Below are 19898 nucleotides of genomic sequence, written 5' to 3' on the forward strand. Positions count from 1 at the left end.
GATTTGCGCCCTTGGAGGGGGCACCGACGTCTGGGTCTCCACGCCTAAAAGAGACTCAGGTGCAAGGTGCCCGCCTTATCCCGAGGGGCTGCCGGGGTGCCGGGTTCTCTTGGGGAAGATGGGATGATAGTCCCTCCCGGTGGGGTATAGAGATGGTGCCCGGACTCTGGTGTTCTCTCGGGGTGGGAAAGCTGACTTCGACGTTCTCGTTCTGGTGGGGTGAGGGGACTCGGACACCAGAGCAGCCCGGGACTCCCTTGCTTGGAAACCCCTACCACGGAAAAGGCCAGAGTGGCTGGAGCTGGGCTGGACCCAAGGGCGGAGAGTCTGTGGGCGGGGCTCCAACAGGCCCCGCCCCCGCCCGCCAGCGCTGTCCCCGCATCTCGAAGTCTGCGAGGCCTCGGTGGGCGCTGAGAGCCTAGCGCCACAGCCCGCGCGACTCGCCGAGCCCGGCCCGCCCCGGGGTCTATGGGGCCGCTCCTCTGCTGCGCCGCCCGGCCGGCCCCACGCCGTGCCCGGAGCCTGACCCGTGGCCAGGTAACGAGGCTGTGGGTACTGCGGGTAGGGAACGCCTGGCGGCTGGCATGAGAGGACAGGGAACTCCTGGGTCCTGGAGGAAAAGGGGACCGGAACTCCAGTGTGCTTGGAGCTAGGGCATCGGAACGCCTGTATCCCGAGGCTGAGGGAGGGGGCGCACAGATGTTGGGTCCTGGAGAAATAGGGGGCTGGGGGATCTGGACGCCAAGGTCTAGGGCATCGGGACACTTGGTTGGGGAGGCTTGGGGGAGGTGTGGATATGGGGAGCGGGGGTGGAACCTGAATGCCTAGTCCTGGAGGAATGAAGACCGAATTCAACATGTTCCTTGTTCTGGGGGATCTGGATACTAGGACACTTGGGCCCCGAGTGTCTGGTCCATCCTGGGGGCGTCCTCGGGCTGAGGCTCCGGCCACTGCATCTGGGGTTGAGGCTCGCATGTCCGGGCCTTCGGGGAGGAAGTTGTGGTTGCGGAGATTTGGCTGCCCAGACACGTGGCATCACCCCCGAGGGGCTGGGGGTGGTCCTTGGGCAGAGCATAGGGTGGGGTCCCTGGCCTCTGTCCCCCCTACCTCCTTAGCCCAGCCCGGGAAATAGGCGCACGGCAGATGCAAGGAACCGGACTCCTGGAATGGGCTTCTGGGGGCGGATTCCCCGGGGCAGAGGGCTCTGGGGGCTGCAGCCGGGCACGCCCGGGCCCCGGCGAGGCGCCCGCCCCCCTCCCGGCTTGGGCATGCTTGGCACGCAGCGCGCGGGCCGGCCGGATCCGTATGCGCGCCGCGTGCGCCTATTGGTATGCGGGAGCCGGCCCGGCGCGGGCGTGAGGCGGGCGCTCTAGCGGGCGGCGCGGGGGAGGCGGCGGCGGGGCACGTCCTCGTCCTGAGCTTCTCCCAGAGCCCGGCGCGGTGAGAGCTGCGGACTGTGTAGCGGGGCCCCCAGGGAGGGGAAACTGAGGCAGCATCTAGCCGCAGCTCCTTGCTGGGACCCTGCGCCCCACGCGGACCTCGGTTTCCCTAGCAGGTGCCCCACCTGTCCCCTCGGGCGCTGAGCGCTGCCTCCCGCTCCTTCCCGCTGCAGGAGACGCGGCTCTCGAGTTCCGCAGGCTGCTCTGAGCCCGCCTGAGCGGGTCTCCGCGGAGATGGCGGCCCCCTACCCCAGCAGTGGCGGTGGAGGCGAGGTCAGGTGCGGGGGAGGTCGCGGCGGCAGCGTCCCTTGGGACTTTCTGCCGGGGTTTGTGGTCAAGACCCCGCCCGGACCCTGGTGAGCAAAGCTCCGCCCCTCGGGCTGTGGTCCCGCCCCCAAGGCGGTGTCCCGGGAGGATTCACACTCACCTTCTGCCCCGCCCCCTCGGGCCAGAATTTCTTACCCAGAGTTGCTCAGCCGTTGTGTTGTAACACCCACCCCACACACCTGGCGTTCTGTTCCTAGCCCCCTTCCTCGGAATTCCTACCCAACATTCTTATCTCTCTCCTCTTCCTCCTCCTTCCCCCAGAATTTACACCCCAGGTTCTGCTCCACGGCCGGGTGTAGAAGTCACACTCAGGCTCTGCCCCACCTCGGGAGTGTTGAATCCACTTTCAACATCCCGTCCCGTTCCCCAGGCCCCAAGAGGCGAGGCTCGTCCCCCAACCCCAGACCCCTGAGTCCCCGGGCCCCGCTGACGCCCCCTCCGCGCCGCCCGCCCAGCCTGCAGGCGCAGCGCAAGGAGAAGTCCCGTAACGCGGCGCGCTCGAGGCGCGGAAAGGAGAACCTGGAGTTCTTCGAGCTGGCCAAGCTACTCCCGCTGCCCGGAGCCATCTCCAGCCAGCTGGACAAGGCGTCCATCGTGCGCCTCAGCGTCACCTACCTCCGCCTGCGCCGCTTCGCCGCTCTCGGGGCGCCACCCTGGGGGTTGAGGTCCGCGGGGCCGCAGGTTGGCCTAGGTGAGTGCGCATGCGCAGGGGTGGGGGGGTCCAGGCGCGCTCCCCCGGTGCAGGGCACCCGGTATCTGAGGGTGCGCACCAGCTCTCTCCCAGCTCCTGCATCCTGAGGGAGTACAGGATTTGGAGTCAGACCTTTTGTGTGTTCCTATCAGGCGGCTTCAACTGTCCAAGCCTCAGTTTACTCATCTCTAAAACGGGCTCACCAGGTAGGGACGATTTCATGAATTCTGGCCTAATCACAGGCCTGGCCACACTGGATCATACAACCAGTTAATGCTCTTATTGTTATCAGGGAAAATGAATCATTATTATCACAAAGGAGATTATCACAGCGCCATGGGCGGGACAGGGGGGACCCAGCCTGGGCCTCCTATCCACTAATGGGCAAGAAACTCCCGCACTCAGACCTGAGGGACCCCAGAGGGAACCTCTAGAGTCTGAATTCCCAGTTTGGGATGCGGGAGGGAGACAGGATAATATGGCAGGTAAGATGGCGAGCTTCAGAAAGACGGGGGTCCCTGTCCCCACTCAGCCACTCCCCACCGTTGTGACCCTGGGCAGGTCGCCTCACCTCTCTGTGCCTCACTTGTGAAATGGGAATCATGATGAAGCCCCACCCCCACCCGCAGGGCTGAGAAGAGAAGAAGATCTACCAGGTAATATGTGTATGTGTAAAGACCCTAAACACACCTGGCACAGAGTAAACGATCAATGTCTAGCAAGCACTGTTATCAATGGTTACCTGCAGGTTTATTGACCATCTACTGTGTGCCTGCTACAGTTCTGAGCCCTGGAGATCCAGCAGAAAACAAGCTGCATAAAAGTGCCTGCCCTGGACAGGCTGACATCCTACTGGCCAAGACACAATAACGAAATGCAATCAATAATATGTTAAAATATAGAATATGTAAAACACAGATATATATATAGATAGATATCTACTTTCATTATTATTCAGACTTCATTATATAGAAGTGTTATGTTATTGTTATTACTTCTATTTTATGTTTTATTACTTTACTCCTATTACGAGAAGAGAGAGAATCGTCTTCATCTGAGGTCGCAGGTGACAGGGACAGGGCACCCTCGGCTACTTCCACCCCCCCCTCCGAAGGGTTGTCCTTAAGGTGGGGTTGGAGGGGCTCCAATTCCCCTCCTGCCCTGGTCTCAGGGGGGAGGGGGGAGAGAAAATAGCATTGATTAAACTCGCAATAAATCACCATTTAAATTTAAATAATCCGGCTTCCCAGGCGGTAATTAGGCGAATTGACTGGCGCGGAGAGAATGCGGCATTAGCGCCGCTGATTACTGTCATTACCGCGAACAACATGTGCGCCGGCGGGGGATAAACATCTTGTCTATTGTCCCCAAGCCCCGGGGAGAGAAAGGGGGAAGACGCTGAGAGAGCCTCACCGGCGTCCGGCCTCCCCCCTCCGTGCTTGCCGGGATGGCTAATTCAAGACCACTGACCTCAGCAACCTCCCTGCCTGTACGTGGGAAGGGGGAGGGGCAGGACAGTGTGCGGGGGAGGAACTGCGTGGACTCCCGCTGTACCCACAAAATTAAGAAATTGGGAGCATTTCCTGCTCTCCCGGGACCCCAACAAGAGGCCAAGCACCTGCTTCAATAGTTCAGATGGGAAAACTGAGGACAGTGAATTAGCTGCCGTCAGAGAGCAAAGCATTCTGCCTCAAGCTCTCTGTAAAGGAGGGCGCTCCCGCGTTCTCCTCAAAAATAATAGCAGTAACATACCAGTCAGACACGGTGTTGAGTGCTGCATCCAAATTCACTTGCTAATCCTCTCAAAAATCTTCGGAGGGAGGCAATGCTATGTTCCCATTTTACAGAAGGGGAAAACTGAGACCCAGAGATGTGAAGCTCTTTGCCCAAGGTCACACAACTGAGAAGGGGCCCAGCTGAGATTCAAACTCAAGTGGCCTGGCTCCAGAGCCCACCTTCTCAACCACCATCCTTGGCATGCTTGTGGGTCTCCAGGGATGGGTCCTATGTTGCAGGTCTCGGCCTCTCTCTGGGCCTTACTCTACCATGAGTGAAATGGGATGACAGATGTTGAAGTCTAGCCAGGGGGCTCTAAGTCTGGGGAGGAGACAGCCTTGATCTCCTATCAGTGTTTGTCATTCATTCAACAAATGCCCAATGAATACCTTCCCTGTGCCAGGCACCGTTCTAGGTGCTGGGGACACAGCAGGGAACAGGACAAAGTCCCTGCCCTCAAAGGTGGGCCTACACACCTGACATGGTAGGTCCCTTGCCCCCCACCTCCCTGATATCACCTTTCCACCCCTCTGGCCTCTTCAACCCCCTCCCCCACATGGGCCACCTTGCTGTTCAGAGAAGCCTGTTCCCACCTCAGGGCCTTTGCACTTGCTGGGCTTCCACCAGGAACTCCCTTCCCTTAGAATGTGAGCTTTTCAGTCAAGCCTTCCCTGACCACTCTATTAAAAATGACAACCCTGGGACTTCCCTGGTGGTCCAGTGGTTAAGACTTCTCCCTCCAGTGTAGGGGGTGCAGGTTTGATCCCTGGTCAGGGAGCTAAGATCCCACATGCCCAGGGCCAAAAAAACAAAACATAAAACAGAAGCAATACTGTGGCAAATTCAATAAAGACTTTAAAAAAAGAGAGAGAGAGAATAGCACGTGGCATATAGTAGGTGCTTAAAAAAAAAAGACAACTCCCTGCTCCCAGCATGTCCTATCTTCCTTTCCTGCCTTATTTCTTTCCATAGTACTAATCATCATCTAATACTATATATTTTTTATTTCTGTTGTTTATTGTGTTTCTCCCCTACAGCACTTTGTGTGCTGAGCCTAGAATAGTGCCTGGGGCACAGTAAGGGGTCACTAAATATTTCTTGGGTGACTATAGAACTGCGTGAGGGGAGGAGGGGGGACATCACGATTCACAGGTCAGGCACGGCCTCTCTAAGTGACCTTTGAGCTGAGACTGGAAGGAGGTGAGGGAGAAAAGCTAGGAGAAAAGCTGGGAGGAGAGTTTTCCAGGCAGAGGGAACAGCAAGTGCAAAGGCCCTGAGGCAGGCAGCAATCAGCTTGCTACATGCAGGTCACAGTTGTGAGGTCAGGGGCTCCAGAGAGGAGTAAGTGAGGCAGGAAGTGGTCAGCGGGTCAGGGGCCAGGTCCTGCAGGGCCTCTCAGGCCGTGGTGAGGACTTTGGCTGTTACCCCGAGTGAGATGAGAGTTACAGAGGTGACGGATGTGAGGGCAGAAGCTGGGAGCCCAGTGAGGAGGCAAGTGCAGTCGTCCAGGCGGGAGGTGGGGCAGCTAGACCAGGGTGGGGGCAGTGGGGTGAGAGGTGGTCGGATTCAGGTGATGCACTGAGGGTCCAGCCTCAGGACTTGCAGAATATGGGTGAAGGTGTGGGAGAAAGCGAGGGTCAAGGTGGATGGTAAGGAAGCCTCCCCAAAAGGTAGAGGTGCCTGAAGTAGAGCTTATTCTGATAAGAATAGTGCAGGACTCACCTGTTGTGTACCTGGCTGTGTGCCATTTGCATGCATGAACCCATTCAGCTCCAGCCCTAGACCCATTTCACAGATGCAGCTGAGGAAAGTACAGCCAGAAATGCACCCACTCCAGTCCTCAGGCCTGCTCCCAGGGAGCAAGGCACTCTGATTATGGCAGGGAGCTCCCTCTCCCAGACTTCCAAAGCTAATGAAGTCCCAGCCCTTCATTAGTTGCCCTAGCCCAGGGCAGCAAATCCCTCAGGGCAGTTGAGAATGGGAGGTGGAGGGGGACCCCTGGGAGAAGTCTTGGCTTCTCCCCTCGGCCCCTCAGCGCCACCTCTGTGTGTGGGGGAAGATGACAGCTGGGACAGTTTTGTTCCAGCAGAGGCAGGCTCTGATAAGAAACTCAGGAAATGTTTGTTGAATGAGCGAATGATGGTTGGGGTCCGGATGTGAGGAGAGGGCAGATCTAAGAGTAGGGAAGGGCCCACAGCTGAATCTGGCGGACACAGGAGTTGAGGTATTTGTGGGAGAGAGGAGGAAACACAGAGAGAGGAGTCAGGGAGTTGGTGGATTTGGGGCAGGGGGAGGCCGGGGGTAATAAGACACATCAGTCAGGGATGGGGACAGAGGCCGGGGAAAGGATGAGGGAACAGCAAGTGGCTGAGCCCTCCCCCTATACACACCCCCCTCCCGACGTGCCCATTAAGGCTGTTAATTGCAGCCGTTCAGTCTGACCTGGGCTGATCCTGTGAGAGGGAAAATGAAGGAATTAGCAAAAATGACAGGGGAAAATTGCGACAATTAGCAGGCAGCATTGTTCCCGCCTGTCACCCGGCTGGTTCCCGCTGCATCTCGGGGGAGGGGTCCCCATCACACACACCCCCCGTTATTGTTCCTGGAGTTCCAGGCGGGGGTGGAAAAAGGGTGTGAACAGCCGTGGGGATGCTGGGGGTGCTCCTGGGAGAGGAGGCGAGACCAAACATTAAGGGGCTGGGGGCGGGGCTTGGGAGCTGCGTCCTGATTGGGGGGGAGGGGGTGGCGTTTCGCCGCCTGGTGTTTTGATGGTCTGGAAATAACAATAGTAATCACGCTATTAATACTGATCCCAGCTCTGTTTCAGAGCACCTGCTGCATGCGGGCGCCTGGTAGGCCCTTTCAGTTCCCTAAGCCAACTGAATGCTCAACACCCCTGTGAGATCAGCTCGTTAGCAAACCCACCTGACAGAGGAGGAAACTGAGGCACAGAGAAGTAAAGGCACTGGTCCCAGGGCACACAGCCAGGGAGGAACAGTCCTGGGGCTTAACACCAGAACTGGACCCTCGGTCCTGCAGGAACCAGGTGCTTGGGGACCCTCGAGGTCACTGGCTCCCCAATCTGGGCAGGGACCCCTTGCGGGGGTCGTTCTCTGCAGGGTCAGGGAGGGCATCCTGGGTGGGAACAGAGTCCAGGAACACAGGGCCTCTGCCCACGCCCAGCATGGATGTCTGGGGCCCTCTGCTCCTCACTGCGGGGGATGGGTCGGCCTGTGTCTCTGTTTTCTGTCTACTTCTCCGTCTCTGTCTTCCTGCCACTTTCTCTGTATCTGTCTCTGTACATCTGTTTCCCTCTGTCCCTCCATCTCTTTATGTCTCTCTGTCTTTACGTATCTCTGTCTCAGTTTCTCTGTGTCTATATATGTCTCTACCCCTCTCTCTTTTAAAAAAAATTTTATCGGGGTAAAATTTATATAACATGAAATTCACCGTTTTACAGTGTGCAATTCGGTGGCACTTAGCACGTTCACAATGTTGTGCAACCAGCACTTCTATCTAGTTCCAAAACATTTTCATCACCCTCCAAAAACCCTGTCCCATTAGCAGTCCCTCCCCATTCCTCCTACCCCTTCCCCCAGCCCCTGGCAACCACTGATCTGCCTTCCATCTCTGGGTTTGCCTCTTCTGAACGTTTCATATAAATTGAATCCTACACCGTGTAGCCTCTGTGTTCAGCTTCTTTCACTTAGCATAATGTTTTCAAAGTTCATTCACGTCGTAGCATGGATCGGTACTCCATTTCTTTTTATGGATGAATAATCTTCCATTCTATGAATATAGCACATTTTATTTATCCATTCATCAGTTAATGGACATTTGGGTTGTTTCCACCTTTTGGCTATTAGGAGTAATGCTGCTATGAACATTCATGTACAAGTATTTGTTAGAGCACCTGTTTTCAATTCTTTGGGGTGTATACCTAGGAGTGGAATTGCTGGGTTATATGGTAATTCTATGTTTGACTTATTGAGGAATTGCCAAACTATTTTCCAGAGTGGCACATTCTCACCAGCAATGCATGGGGGTTCCAATTTCTCCACATCCTCGCCAACACTTATTTTCTATTTAAAAAAAAAATTCGAACCATCCTAGCGGGTGTGAAGTGATCTCTCACTGTGGTTTTGATTTGCATTTTGCTAATGACTAATGATGTTGAACATCTTTTCATGTGCTTATCGGCCACTTGTGCATCTTCTTTGGAAGAATATCTGTTCAAATCCTTTGCGCATTTTTGAATTGCGTTGTTCATCCTTTTGTTGTTGAGTTGTAACGTCCTTATTTCTTTCTCTATTTCCTTATATCTCTCTGTCCATCTATTTGTCTGTCTTTGTCTCTCAATGTCTCTTTCTCTCTGTGTCTCTCCTTTTCTGTCTCCTATCTGCCTCCTTCTCACCCTTCAGGTCTGAGCTCAAACACTCCCTCCTCCTTCAACAGGCCTTTCCCCATGCTTCTTCTTTTATTTATTTATTTATTTATTTTAAATAAATAAATAAAATATTTTGGCTGCGTTGGGTCTTTGTTGCTGCACGTGGGCTTTCTTCAGTTGCGGCGAGCGGGGGGCTAGTCTTCGTTGTGGTGCACGGGCTTCTCATTGCGGTGTCTTCTCTTGTTGCGGAGCACAGGTTCTAGGGGCGCAGGCTTCAGTAGTTGTGGCACGTGGGCTCAATAGTTGTGGCTCGCGGGCTCTAGAGCTCAGGCTCAGTAGTTGTGGCACATGGGCTTAGTTGCTCCGCAGCTCGAACCCATGTCCCCTGCATTGGCAGGCGGATTCTTAACCACTGTGCCACCAGGAAACCCCCCCATGCTTCTTTATTTCACACCACCTATTCGATTCTTCATAGGGCCAACAGGCCCTGGCCTCACCCCTCCCTCTTCCCCCAGCCCCAGGCCGCAGGGGCCCCGTGGCGCTGGTCTCCGAAGTCTTCGAGCAGCACCTGGGAGGACACATCCTGCAGGTGAGGCCCCTTCCCTGCCTGCTGCTCCTTGCTGCCACCTGGTGGCCGTCTCGGGAGAACCGCACCCTTTTCTCCAGGATCAGTCCCGTAGGGGAGCCCCAGAACTGGGAGGCAGAATGCTCAGGCTCCCCCTCCTGCTCCCCCCAGGGCCACTGAAGCGCCTTACCCCAGAATAATCCATCCCAGGCGGAGATCCAGATTTCAGAACCTCTTACAGATGCCAGGCCCTCCTCTCCCCGACCCCGTCTCTCCCCACTCTAGTCCCTGGACGGCTTCGTGTTTGCCTTGAACCAGGAAGGGAAGTTCCTCTACATCTCAGAGACAGTCTCCATTTATCTGGGTCTCTCACAGGTAAGGGGCCCGCAGCAGCCTGCCTGGACTGGCTCAGCTGCCATCTCCCTTGCCGGCCCTCCTCTCTCCTGACCTCACCATCCCCCAATTAAAAAAAAAAAAAAAAAAAAAAAAAGACTGGATCTTTGGTTCCCAAAGTGTGTTCCTTGGAACCCCACATGGCACCTAACATGGCTCCTCCTCCCAGGCAGAGGAGGGTTATTAAAGTAAGAGGTCGATTTGGAGAGAGCAAAATAGCAGAAATCTAAATTTGCCTATGAGGGGTTGCCAACTGTACCGTATTTACCAAAACTTGTTTATTCTTAACACTTTTAAAGGATTACAGCAATTCGTACCGGAAGGGCTTGGGGTTTCCAGCTTGGAAGATTTTCTGTGGCATTTTAGTTGACTAGTTTTCATTTTGCCTTTATTTCAACCCACTGTTTCTGTTCCAGCTCCTGCAGCTGGTGGCTGAAAGGTAAAAGGAGGGCAAAGAGAAGCCAAAAGCCCCCAGCCCTGGAGTCTTGTCTCTGTACAGCATCTTAGGCCTTGCCAATGCAATCAGTACAAATTGCTGTCGACTTTTATCATTGTTACAAAGATTTTGACAAATGGTAAATTTAGAAAATTCAGTGCATTGGTATTTGGCCTTCGTGAGCAGCTCTTCAGTGAGTTGTTGGAGGTTCCTGGAGGAGGAAGACCCTGAAGGGAGAATATGGACAAGAGGAAGGGAGGGAGGAAGAGTGGGGGGAAAGGCTCAAAGCTGGTGTGTGTGTGTGTGGGGGGGGGGTGTTTAATGAGGGATAGAGGGAAGCATGTGACCCCAAGCCCAGGGGCAGTGGGAGCCACGGGAGGTTTCTTTTCTTTTTTAAAAATTTTACTTTATTTTTATTTTTGGCTGCGTTGGCTTTCCGTAGCTGCGCGCGGGCTTTCTCTAGTCGTGGTGAGCAGGATACTCTTCGCTGCGGTGCGCAGGCTTCTCATTGCGGTGGCTTCACTTGTCGTGGAGCATGGGCTGTAGGTGCATGGGCTTCTGTAGTTGTGGTCTCAGTAGTTGTGGCTCGCGGGCTCTAGAGCACAGGCTCAGTAGTTGTGGCGCACGGGTTTAGTTGCTCTACGGCATGTGGGATCTTCCAGGACCAGGGCTCAAACCCGTATCCCCTGCATTGGCAGGCGGATTCTTAACCACTGCGCCACCTCCCATGGGAGGTTTCTGAGAGGAGGAGGGCCATGGTCAGGGGAGTAACTTAGGGAGGGGTATGTACGTGGGGACTGAAGGCCAGAAGACCAGTGAGGACGCTGGGACAGAAACACAGCAGGGAGAAGTTGGGTGCGGGGACTGGGAAGGTGTGGAGGTAAGGGCACTACTGTGAGAGATTTGAGGGATGAATTGAATGTAAAGTCTAATTAAAAGGTTCTAACTCTTTAAAGAGTTTGAAAGCCATTCCACTGCTTGTGTCCTGATTTCCATCCTGTGAGTCATTTCAGGGCGCAGTTGTTTGCTGTATGGGGGTGAGTGAGTAAGCAAGAGCTGCGTATATGAAGGCTTACGACACCCCCATCCCAACCACATACACAGCTTCTTTATACTGTAGGCAGGGGCAGAAAATCCTTAATAATCTCTGGGTTTGAAGTGGGAGGGCACGGGAAGCGCCTAAGTTTTTATCCTCCTTTAAAATGGTTTAAATATATATATATTTATTTTCTACTAAAAACACACACCTGCTTGCTGGCGAGTGAGCCTGTGGCAGAACAGGAGGGCGAGTGACTGCGCGCGCACCTCACCCGCCCCCTGCATTCCCCTCCTTCGCCGGCAGGTGGAGCTGACGGGCAGCAGCCTCTTCGACTACATTCATCCGGGGGACCACTCCGAGGTGCTGGAGCAACTGGGGTTGCGGGCCCCGACCCCCGGGCCCCCCACCCCGCCCTCCGTCCCCTCCTCTTCCTCCTCCTCGTCCTCGTCCTCCTCGCTTGCGGATACCCCTGAGATCGGTAATTCTCAGCATCCCCAAAGAAAGAGGCCTGAGGGTAGCTTAGGGGATGCTGAGTACAATGTATCCAACTATGTCTCCTTTATACAGAAACACTCTTGTTAGAGTTTTGCAAGCAAGTTTTTGTAAAATGAATCAGAGTCTAAATTGAGGTAGCGAGACGTGGCTCCCTAAGATTGCCTGGATCCCCAAGATTTGAACTTTAGAAAGACCCCTCTGGCTGCAGAGTGGAGGTGGGTGCCTGTGGGTGACAGATGGAACCAGGCTTTGGTAAATAATAATAACAACGTGTGCTTATTGGGCATTTACACGTGCCCTGCCTTTAAGTACATAATTTTATTAAATCCTAACCACAAGCCCACAAAGCAGGAGCTATGACTATCTCCATTTTATAGAGGAGGAACCTGGGGCACAGCATAGAGAGGTTGTGTCCCAGGTCAGCTGTAAGTGATTGAGCTGGACTCCAGCCCAGGCTTGTCTGACTCCAGCGCCTGTGCTTCTGCTCTCCAGTGGAAAATTCCACTCCATTTTGGGGAGGGTGTTGGAGATTACCCTTTTAGCTCTGAGATATTGGGGGACTGAGGTTATCTTTCTCATAAATAGGCTTTTCTTATATGGAGTTTGCTTAATACCCAAACCATCTGAGCTATCAGCAGTGCTTGCAAGCTTGGGGAGATGTTTGTGACACGTGTGGGACTGTTAGGGAGCGTGATTATATTTACACCTCAGTTTGAGGCACAGGGTCATCTGGGTGTGAGCATATTTATAAGACAATTTCACAGGGTTTATAGAATAATCTGTATTTGTGTGGCTTATTTGTTGCTATAGCCCAAGCCCCCACTCTGTGTTCAGCCCTCGGTTGGGCAGGGCTGGGGACACAGTGGTGACAAGAGCCCCAACCCCACCCTCCCGGGGCTCACAGTCCAGTGGGGGAGACTGACCCTGTCCCCAGACAGTGATGACCCAGAGTGGGCAGGGCTGGGGTAGGAGACCCCAGAGGGGCAGCTGACCCAGCCTGGGGGTCAGGGAGGACTTCCTGGAGGAGATGTCTGATCTGAGACCTGGAGGTTGTGGCTAGAGATGATGTCAGCAGGAGGCAGTTCTTGCCAAAGTTTTAGGCCATGGTGAGAAGGAGCTGGGCTTTCCCCCAAGGGTACTAGGGAGCCATGGCAGGTTCAGAGCAGAGGAGGGATGGGGTCAGATCTGAGCTTTAGAAAGACCAGGCTGGGTGCTGCTGGGAGGGGAGGTTGATGTAGGATGTCAGTGGGCTTGTAGAACCAATAGGTGCGTCTGTGTGACTGTGGCCATGACCCTGTGTCTGGATAGCTCTGTAGAGGGCAGGGGTGGCCCGTGTGCGTCCTCTTCAGGACCCCATAACCTTCCTTCACTCTTCGTCCCAGAGGCCAGCCCCATCGAGGTGCCCCCCTCCTCCCGGGTCCAGGAGCGCTCCTTCTTCATCCGCATGAAATCCACCCTCACCAAGAGGGGGCTGCACGTCAAGGCCTCAGGGTACAAGGTGGGTGTGAGCTCTCCGCCCCAGCCTCTGACTCCCGGGTCCCCTCCCTGGCCCAAGGAGAGCGCCTGTATTCACGCCAGCTCTGTCCACGGGCCCCCCTGGTCCTCCCGCCCCACTGGCCCCGCCTTGCCCTCCTCCGATCGCGCCTGCCACCTGCAGGTCATCCATGTGACCGGTCGCCTTCGGGCCCGCGCCCTGGGCCTTGTGGCCCTTGGCCACACGTTGCCCCCGGCCCCACTGGCTGAGCTGCCACTGCACGGACACATGATCGTCTTCCGACTCAGCCTGGGTCTCACCATCCTTGCTTGTGAGAGCAGGTACCGGGGTTGGGGGCTGAGGTGGGAGGATGGGGGCGCACGGGAGAGGGGGGTAGGCAGGAAGTCAGAGGAGCTCGGGGGCGGGGGTGGGGGCGGGGCCCTGGGGAGCCGCGGGAGGAGGGAAAGCCGCGGAGGGCGAACTGGAAGAGGGAGTGAAGGCGGGGGCTAGGGCGGGGCCTGGGCGGGGCTTCTGGGATGGAGGCGGGGCTGTGCTCGATTCCGAGAGACCCAGGCCCTCCCTTCAGCAGAGCTCCGCCCTTCCCTGATCCTATTTCTCTCTGTCTCTCCGGCCTCTCATCTCTCTCATCCACTCTCCCGCACCACGCAGTGGGGGGAAATTAAATAGCGAAAGAGTCTCCAAGCACCGAGCGCCTCCGGAGTGGCCGGGCCACCCCACACCCAGGAGTGCCGTCTGCTTGAATGCCCATAGCTGCCCGAGGAGGGAAACTACTATTTTAAATATTCTCCCACCCATTTTACAGAGGGGAAAACTGAGACCCAGAGCACTCCAGAGCCAGGGTTTGGACCCTGAGGGATTCCAGAGCCAACCCTGGAATCTTTCTCCCCACCCCATTGTCTGGGACCCCTTCTCCCCTCCTCTCTGTTGCCCCCTGCCCTCAGAGTCAGCGACCACATGGACCTGGGGCCCTCGGAGCTAGTGGGCCGCAGCTGCTACCAGTTTGTCCACGGACAGGATGCAACCAGGATCCGCCAAAGCCACCTGGACCGTGAGGACCCCTCACCCCAGACCTGAGCACCCCCACTGCCCCACTCCCTGGAAGTCCTTCTCCCGGGCTGATCACAGTCCCTCCTCCTGCCACCTCTGGGGGCTCCACTCAGCACAGGAAGAGCAGCAAGGAGACTCTGAGCAATGGCTGAGGATGGGGGCGTGGGGAGTAAGGGGAGCCGTGGGGTAGCTCTGACCCACCCTTCAAAATCCAGGGGCCTTGATGCCGGGTTACCGCTCCGTCTTTCTGACTCGGGCTCTCTCTGCCTCCCTCTCTGTTCTTTGCCTTTCTCTTCTCCACACCGTCTCACCCTTCCTGTTTCCCTGTTGCTCTCTCTCTGCCCGTCTCCCTGTCCACCTCTCTCCCACTGCCTATCTCTCTCTGCCCCTCTCACCTCATCCCGCCCCTACCCCATCCCTTCCGGTGTCGCCGGTCCCTGGGCTGGGCCCAGTGCTGGACAAGGGCCAGGTGATGACCGGTTACTACCGTTGGCTGCAGCGCGCCGGGGGCTTCGTGTGGCTACAGTCCGTGGCCACCGTGGCCATGAGCGGGAAGAGCCCTGGAGAGCGCCACGTGCTCTGGGTCAGCTACGTGCTCAGGTGAGGTTTGCGCCCCTCTCCTCTCCCACGGGGAGCTCAGAACTCCCTCCGGAAGATTCTGCCAGCTCTGCCCACCTTCGGGTGGGGGCTCTTCAGGGAGGGCTTCTAGAAAAGGACAGATGTGGGCAGTGGTGGTGAAAACATGAAGGAGAACAGGGTCCAGTGAGAGTAAAGGCCTGGAGGAGGAATGAGCTTGCAGGAGGCCAGGGGTGGGTGGCGGAGTGACAAGCGCTTCCAGGGAGAAGGAGGCAGATATGAAGTGGCCTCAGGCCCAGGGTGCTTCTGGGGCACTGGGGAGCCATGGCAGGCTCTTACCAGGGGAGGGCCGCCACAGAGCAGGGCAGATGATGGAAAGAAGCTGGAGGTGGGAAGGACGTTCCAGGCCGAGGGCACAGCACAGGCAAAGGCTCAGGGTCACAGCCGGACCCATCTGAGGGACTACAGGGGGTGCTCTGGGCTGGAGTGTAGAGTCTCGAGAGACGAAGCTTAGGATGGTGGTGGGGGCACTGGGGAGCCATGGAAGGGTTTAGAGCTGGAGAGAGTCACAGTCAAATCTGCTTCTTGGAAAGACCACTCTGGCTGCCATGTAGAGGGAGGTCTGTGGGACAAGACAGGGATGGGAGGCCAGGGGCACGTCCTGGGAAATGCCAGGCAGCACAGGTGGAGGAGGGGAGGCGGCCATCTGGCATCTCTGGCTTTGCGGGGCCTGGGTCTGAGCCTCTGAGAGGAGCAGCAGGTTTGGAGGAAAGATGCTGAGGTCAGATGAGCATGAGGTACCCGGGGGACACCTAGGTGGTGACACCCAGGCGGCCACGGGCTGCAAAGGTTTGGCCTTGGGAGACGGGGCCAAGCTGGGCTAGAAGCCAACTTGGAGTTTGGGGTCCAATGATGAGTCCTAAGTGCCTCGGGCGGGGGCGGGGGGCAGTGTCTACACTCAGAGCGGGAGGGGACGTCTACACTCACAAGACTGGCAGGCAGGAGGGAGTCTCCCCTCACCAGAGGCTGGGTGGCCCGGGATTTGAGCTCCCAATCCCATCTGTCTTGTCCCAGTCAAGCCGAGGGGGGCCAGATACCTCTGGACGCCTTCCAGCTTCCGGCCAGCGTGGCCCACGAGGACACGTCCAGCCCGGAGCCAGCACCCACAGGTGAGCCCACCTCCCACCCCAGCCCCTGGGAGGCTCCGAGTGGCCTCTGGGACCTGTGCTGTCTGGTGTGGAAGCCACGAGCTTCACCTGTGGCTAGTTACAGTAAGATTAAAATTAAAATTCCATTTCCTTAGTTGTACTCGCCACGTTTGCAGAGCTTGGTGGCCATAGGTGGCCAGTGCAGATATGGAACTTCCTTCCAGAGGACAGCCTGGGTCCGGACATGAGCCTCTGGCATCTGGGCATGGTCACGCTTTGTGGTGGTGGCCGTCCCATGCATTGTAGGGCATTTTAGCAGCATCCCTGACGTCTACCCACTAGAATCCAGGAGTGTCCTCCTTCCCAGTTGTGACAACCAAAAATGCCTCCAGACTTTGCCAAGTGTCCCCTAAGGGGACCAAACCCCTCCAGCAGAGATCCACGGGTCTTGACCACGGGGCGCCGCTCTATTCCACAGATGGGAAGGCTGAGGGCTGGGGACGCGCACACACGGAGCCCTTCCGAATCTTCCTCTTGCAGAGCCAGAGCCACCAGTGGAAGGAAAGGAGGCCGTCCCCCCGCAGGAGGACAAGGCCCCCCAGCCCCGGGGCAAACCCATCAAAGTGGAGCCCGGCCCGGGGGAGACTGAAGACCCGGAGGACAGTGGGGATGAGAAGCCGTCCGGCCACCTGGCCCCAACGAGGCCCGAGTTCACGTCCGTCATCCGGGCGGGTGCCCTGAAGCAGGACCTGGTGGGGCCGTGGGGCCTGGCGCCTCCTGGGGACCCCCCACCTTCCCTCCTGCACACTGGCTTCCTGCCCCCCATGGTGCGGGGCCTGTGCGCACCTGGCACCATCCGCTACGGTCCTGCCGAACTGGGCCTCGTGTACCCGCACCTGCAGAGGCTGGGCCCGGGCCCCACCCTCCCCGAGGCCTTCTACCCCGCGCTGGGCCTGCCCTACCCGGGGCCCCTGGGCACCAGGGTGCAGCGGAAGGGGGACTGAGGACTGGAACAGCCCCCAACGTGGCCGGACCTGGGGGATGGGTGGGGACCAGGGCTCTGAGCCCCGGTGAATTAAAGGCCTGCTCCCGCTCTGTGGCTCCTCTCTGGGGTCAAGGAGCTCCTCTCTCCTTTTCTTCCTTCTTAGGTATCTCCGCGTGCCCCCCAGCGCCTTCCGCCCCTACCCTCCTCCTTCGCTCAGCATCCCCGCAAAAGCAACCACCACTCGGAATCGGGAGCAAGGGAAGGGTCAGGTTTTAATGTCCCGGTCCTCGGGCCCCGGCAGTCCGGTGCCCAGCCGTTCCCCGCTGCCGCGGCCCTGCAGCTCACTCCGGTGGCGGCCGGCCCGCCTCGTCCGGCCCTTCCGCTGCGGCGGTCCCGTCGTCTTCGGGCACCAGTTCCACGTCCAGCTCCAGCTGGCCCATGTAGAGGCCGACGGCACAAGCCCAGAGCAGGCCGGCGGCCAGCACGGCGCCCACGCCTGCGGCCGCGCCCCCCAACGAGAGCTGCATGGGTCCCCGCAGCGCCGCCAGGCCCACCACATAGGAGGCGCCGCCCCACACCACACACAGGCCGCCCAACAAGAAGAAGCCTGTGGGACAGAGTGCGGGCCGGCGTCAGGGAGGCTGATCCTGGGGACCCAGGCCGTTCACGGGACTGAGGTGGCGTTAGAAAGGGGATGGGGCACACTCAAGAGCGGGGTAGGGGTCAGGGACAGTACAGAGCCAAGGTCGGGGACAGGAGAAGGAATCGGAGGGGTGGCTAGGCTTGGAGGTGGGGGGCTGGTCTGAGAGCAAAGATAAGGTCGGAGGGGCAGGGGCAGGACCAGGCTGGGGGTGGGGCTGGGACAGAGACCCTCATCTTTGTTGAGAAGTTAGATTGGAAAGGATGAGGACCCACAGCCCTGCCCTGAGCCACCCCCTCTGGTGGGTCCAGTGCCCAGGAGGTAGGGATGGGGTGGGTAGAAGGTGGACACTCACAAGTGAAGGTGAGGCAGCTTCCGGTGGGGGAAGAATGAGGGGTTCTAGCGACGTTTACTCTGGGGGGGTGACGGGATGGGGAAGGAGTCTACCTTCCCCAGTGGGGGAGGGAGCGCCCCACTCCCTGGTGGGGGCGACACTGGGGTCTGCACTCACCGTAGGCGGCCTCCCGACCCATATCACTCTGCATGAAGGAGATGACCCCGATGCCTGATGACAGGAGGCCATTGCGGAACCAGGAGAGGAAGGCTGGAGGGTGTGGGGCGGGGCGGAGAAATCCATATCAGCTCAAACCCTGCTCTGCAGCCCCCCAGCCCAGACAGTCAAACTGAGGGGCGCCTCTTCATCTCACCGCCCAGTCTGGCCCCAAATCCCCACCTTGTCCTGGCGGTCCGCCTACCAAACCCTATCCCCCCAAAACCCTCTCTCGTCTCCATCTCTGAGCCCCTCCCCACCCCAAACTCTGCAACACCAAAGATTCAAGACAGTCTGCAGAATCCGGCGGAGGATCTAAGATCAAAATTTCAGGACCGGACAGGAAGGTCCCAAGAGGTCATCTTGGTCAACGTCCTCCCACATGTGTATCCCCAAGGGGTGCCCCCTCACTTCTTCCTCAGACCTCCCGACAAATTGTTACCCCCCCCACACACACACACTCCCCCAGGCCTCTCTCCAGCCTTCCCCTTCAGTTTTCTGAAACCTCACTGTCTGCTGCTGGGTATGCTCTTCCTTGGTGTCATTCACATCCATTCAAGTCCTTGGTGTGGCACTAACGGGGACTAGTCGGGTTACAATCCCCCCACCCCTACCCCGTCCTGTACCTACAAGACCAGTCCTCTCCAATCCGGAACCCCACCGCCCACATGGGGCCCCGCCCCCTGCAGCCAGGAGAAGCACGCCCTCCAATCAGCCCAGAGATTTTCTTCTATTGGTTGTTCCCTCTTCTAATCCGCAACTTCCTCCCTCTTCTGTGGGGCTCCACGCTCCCGCTTTATGCAGAGTGGTCGCCTCTTTAATCTGAACTGGCCCCTCCAACGAGGCCCCCTCTTGTAGGTAACTCCCCCGCCCATAGCCCTCTTTGGAAGCCTCTCCCACCCAGACAGCGCAGTTTGATAAGGCTGCCTGTCCTGGCCCGACCAACCTCTCCAATCCCTACTGCACCCCATAAACCAGACCCACGGTCCCATCCACAAGCCCGTCTCCTATGCGGACAGACTGCGCTCTTGCAGCCTGCGCTTACACGGAAGCCCTTCTCCCCCCTGAGCCCGGGCCCCGTTTCCAGCAGAAATCCCACCACCATCCTCCACTCGCGCGCGCGGACAGCTCGGCTATGCGGATCCCCCTCTCCCATCCGGGCCGACCCCAGCCACAGCCCCAGACCTGTCTCATGAGCCTTCCGGAGGAGCCAGGCGTCTGCGCGGTCCAGCTCGGACACTGGGGGCGGCGAAGCCCCAGCGCGGGGGCCGTGGCCAGGAGCAAAGGACCCCCGGGCGCCCCCGCTCCGGGGCCGCGGAGGCGGCAGCAGCGCCCCCCGGAAGCGGAGTCGGGCAAGGCGGGCAGCCCGAGCCCACCACCAGCCACCTCCCATGGTTCGCACTACGGCGGCGGCGCACCGCACCGCCCCATGGGCCGCCCGTAGGCTGAAGCGCACGTCATTCAGGCTTAGCCGCTCATCTATTGGTTTTGCGTGTGCCACTCAGGTCCGGTGCGCACTGTTCATTGGTTGAAATAGCTGTGATCCCTCCTCTGTCATCTGTGCCGGTACTGTGCGTCCCACCTTGCTTCTGGGGCTGGACTTCGAATCCCAGCGTTCATTGCGCAGGGGGAAGGCCGGTCTTCAGAAGTCGGAGGCGCTATGTCTACCGGGACTTGTAGTTTTTGTTAATAACTTTAATAGCCAAAAAACAAATCAAAACTCGTGGTGCTTAATGTAGAAACTTTGCAAAATCTCGAAGAGCCCAGAGGAGAAAGTAAAATTCAACATTAATCTCACTAATGAGCGGTTACTGCTAATATTTTGTTGTACCCCTATTCCACCTTTTTTCTAGGCGGGTGTAAACGGTTGCCGTTTGACAAATTAATTTTTTTCATATGGTAGCGGTCA

General features: G+C 57.6%; 2 protein-coding genes across 2 annotated transcripts; one reads left to right on the top strand and one right to left on the bottom strand.

The window, feature by feature from the left end:
* Positions 1-396: 396 nt before the first annotated feature.
* On the top strand, positions 397-16907 carry NPAS1 (neuronal PAS domain protein 1). The gene is made up of 12 exons (XM_033844675.2): positions 397-537; positions 1613-1795; positions 2222-2457; positions 9136-9209; positions 9471-9560; positions 11357-11531; positions 12931-13046; positions 13206-13363; positions 13985-14091; positions 14543-14690; positions 15741-15835; positions 16355-16907. Exons 2-12 carry the CDS (start codon positions 1674-1676, stop codon positions 16816-16818), a joined length of 1785 nt encoding a protein of 594 aa, XP_033700566.1. The 5' UTR covers positions 397-537; positions 1613-1673; the 3' UTR covers positions 16819-16907.
* A 145-nt stretch (positions 16908-17052) lies between these two features.
* Positions 17053-19417, bottom strand: TMEM160 (transmembrane protein 160). Its single transcript, XM_033844676.2, has 3 exons — positions 19175-19417; positions 17951-18043; positions 17053-17406 (listed from the first exon to the last, which is right to left on the bottom strand). Exons 1-3 carry the CDS (start codon positions 19380-19382, stop codon positions 17141-17143), a joined length of 567 nt encoding a protein of 188 aa, XP_033700567.1. The 5' UTR covers positions 19383-19417; the 3' UTR covers positions 17053-17140.
* Between the last annotated feature and the right edge of the window lie 481 nt (positions 19418-19898).

Source organism: Tursiops truncatus, chromosome 19 (genome assembly GCF_011762595.2).
Source record: "Tursiops truncatus isolate mTurTru1 chromosome 19, mTurTru1.mat.Y, whole genome shotgun sequence".
In the NCBI taxonomy this organism is placed as follows: Eukaryota; Metazoa; Chordata; class Mammalia; order Artiodactyla; family Delphinidae; genus Tursiops; species Tursiops truncatus.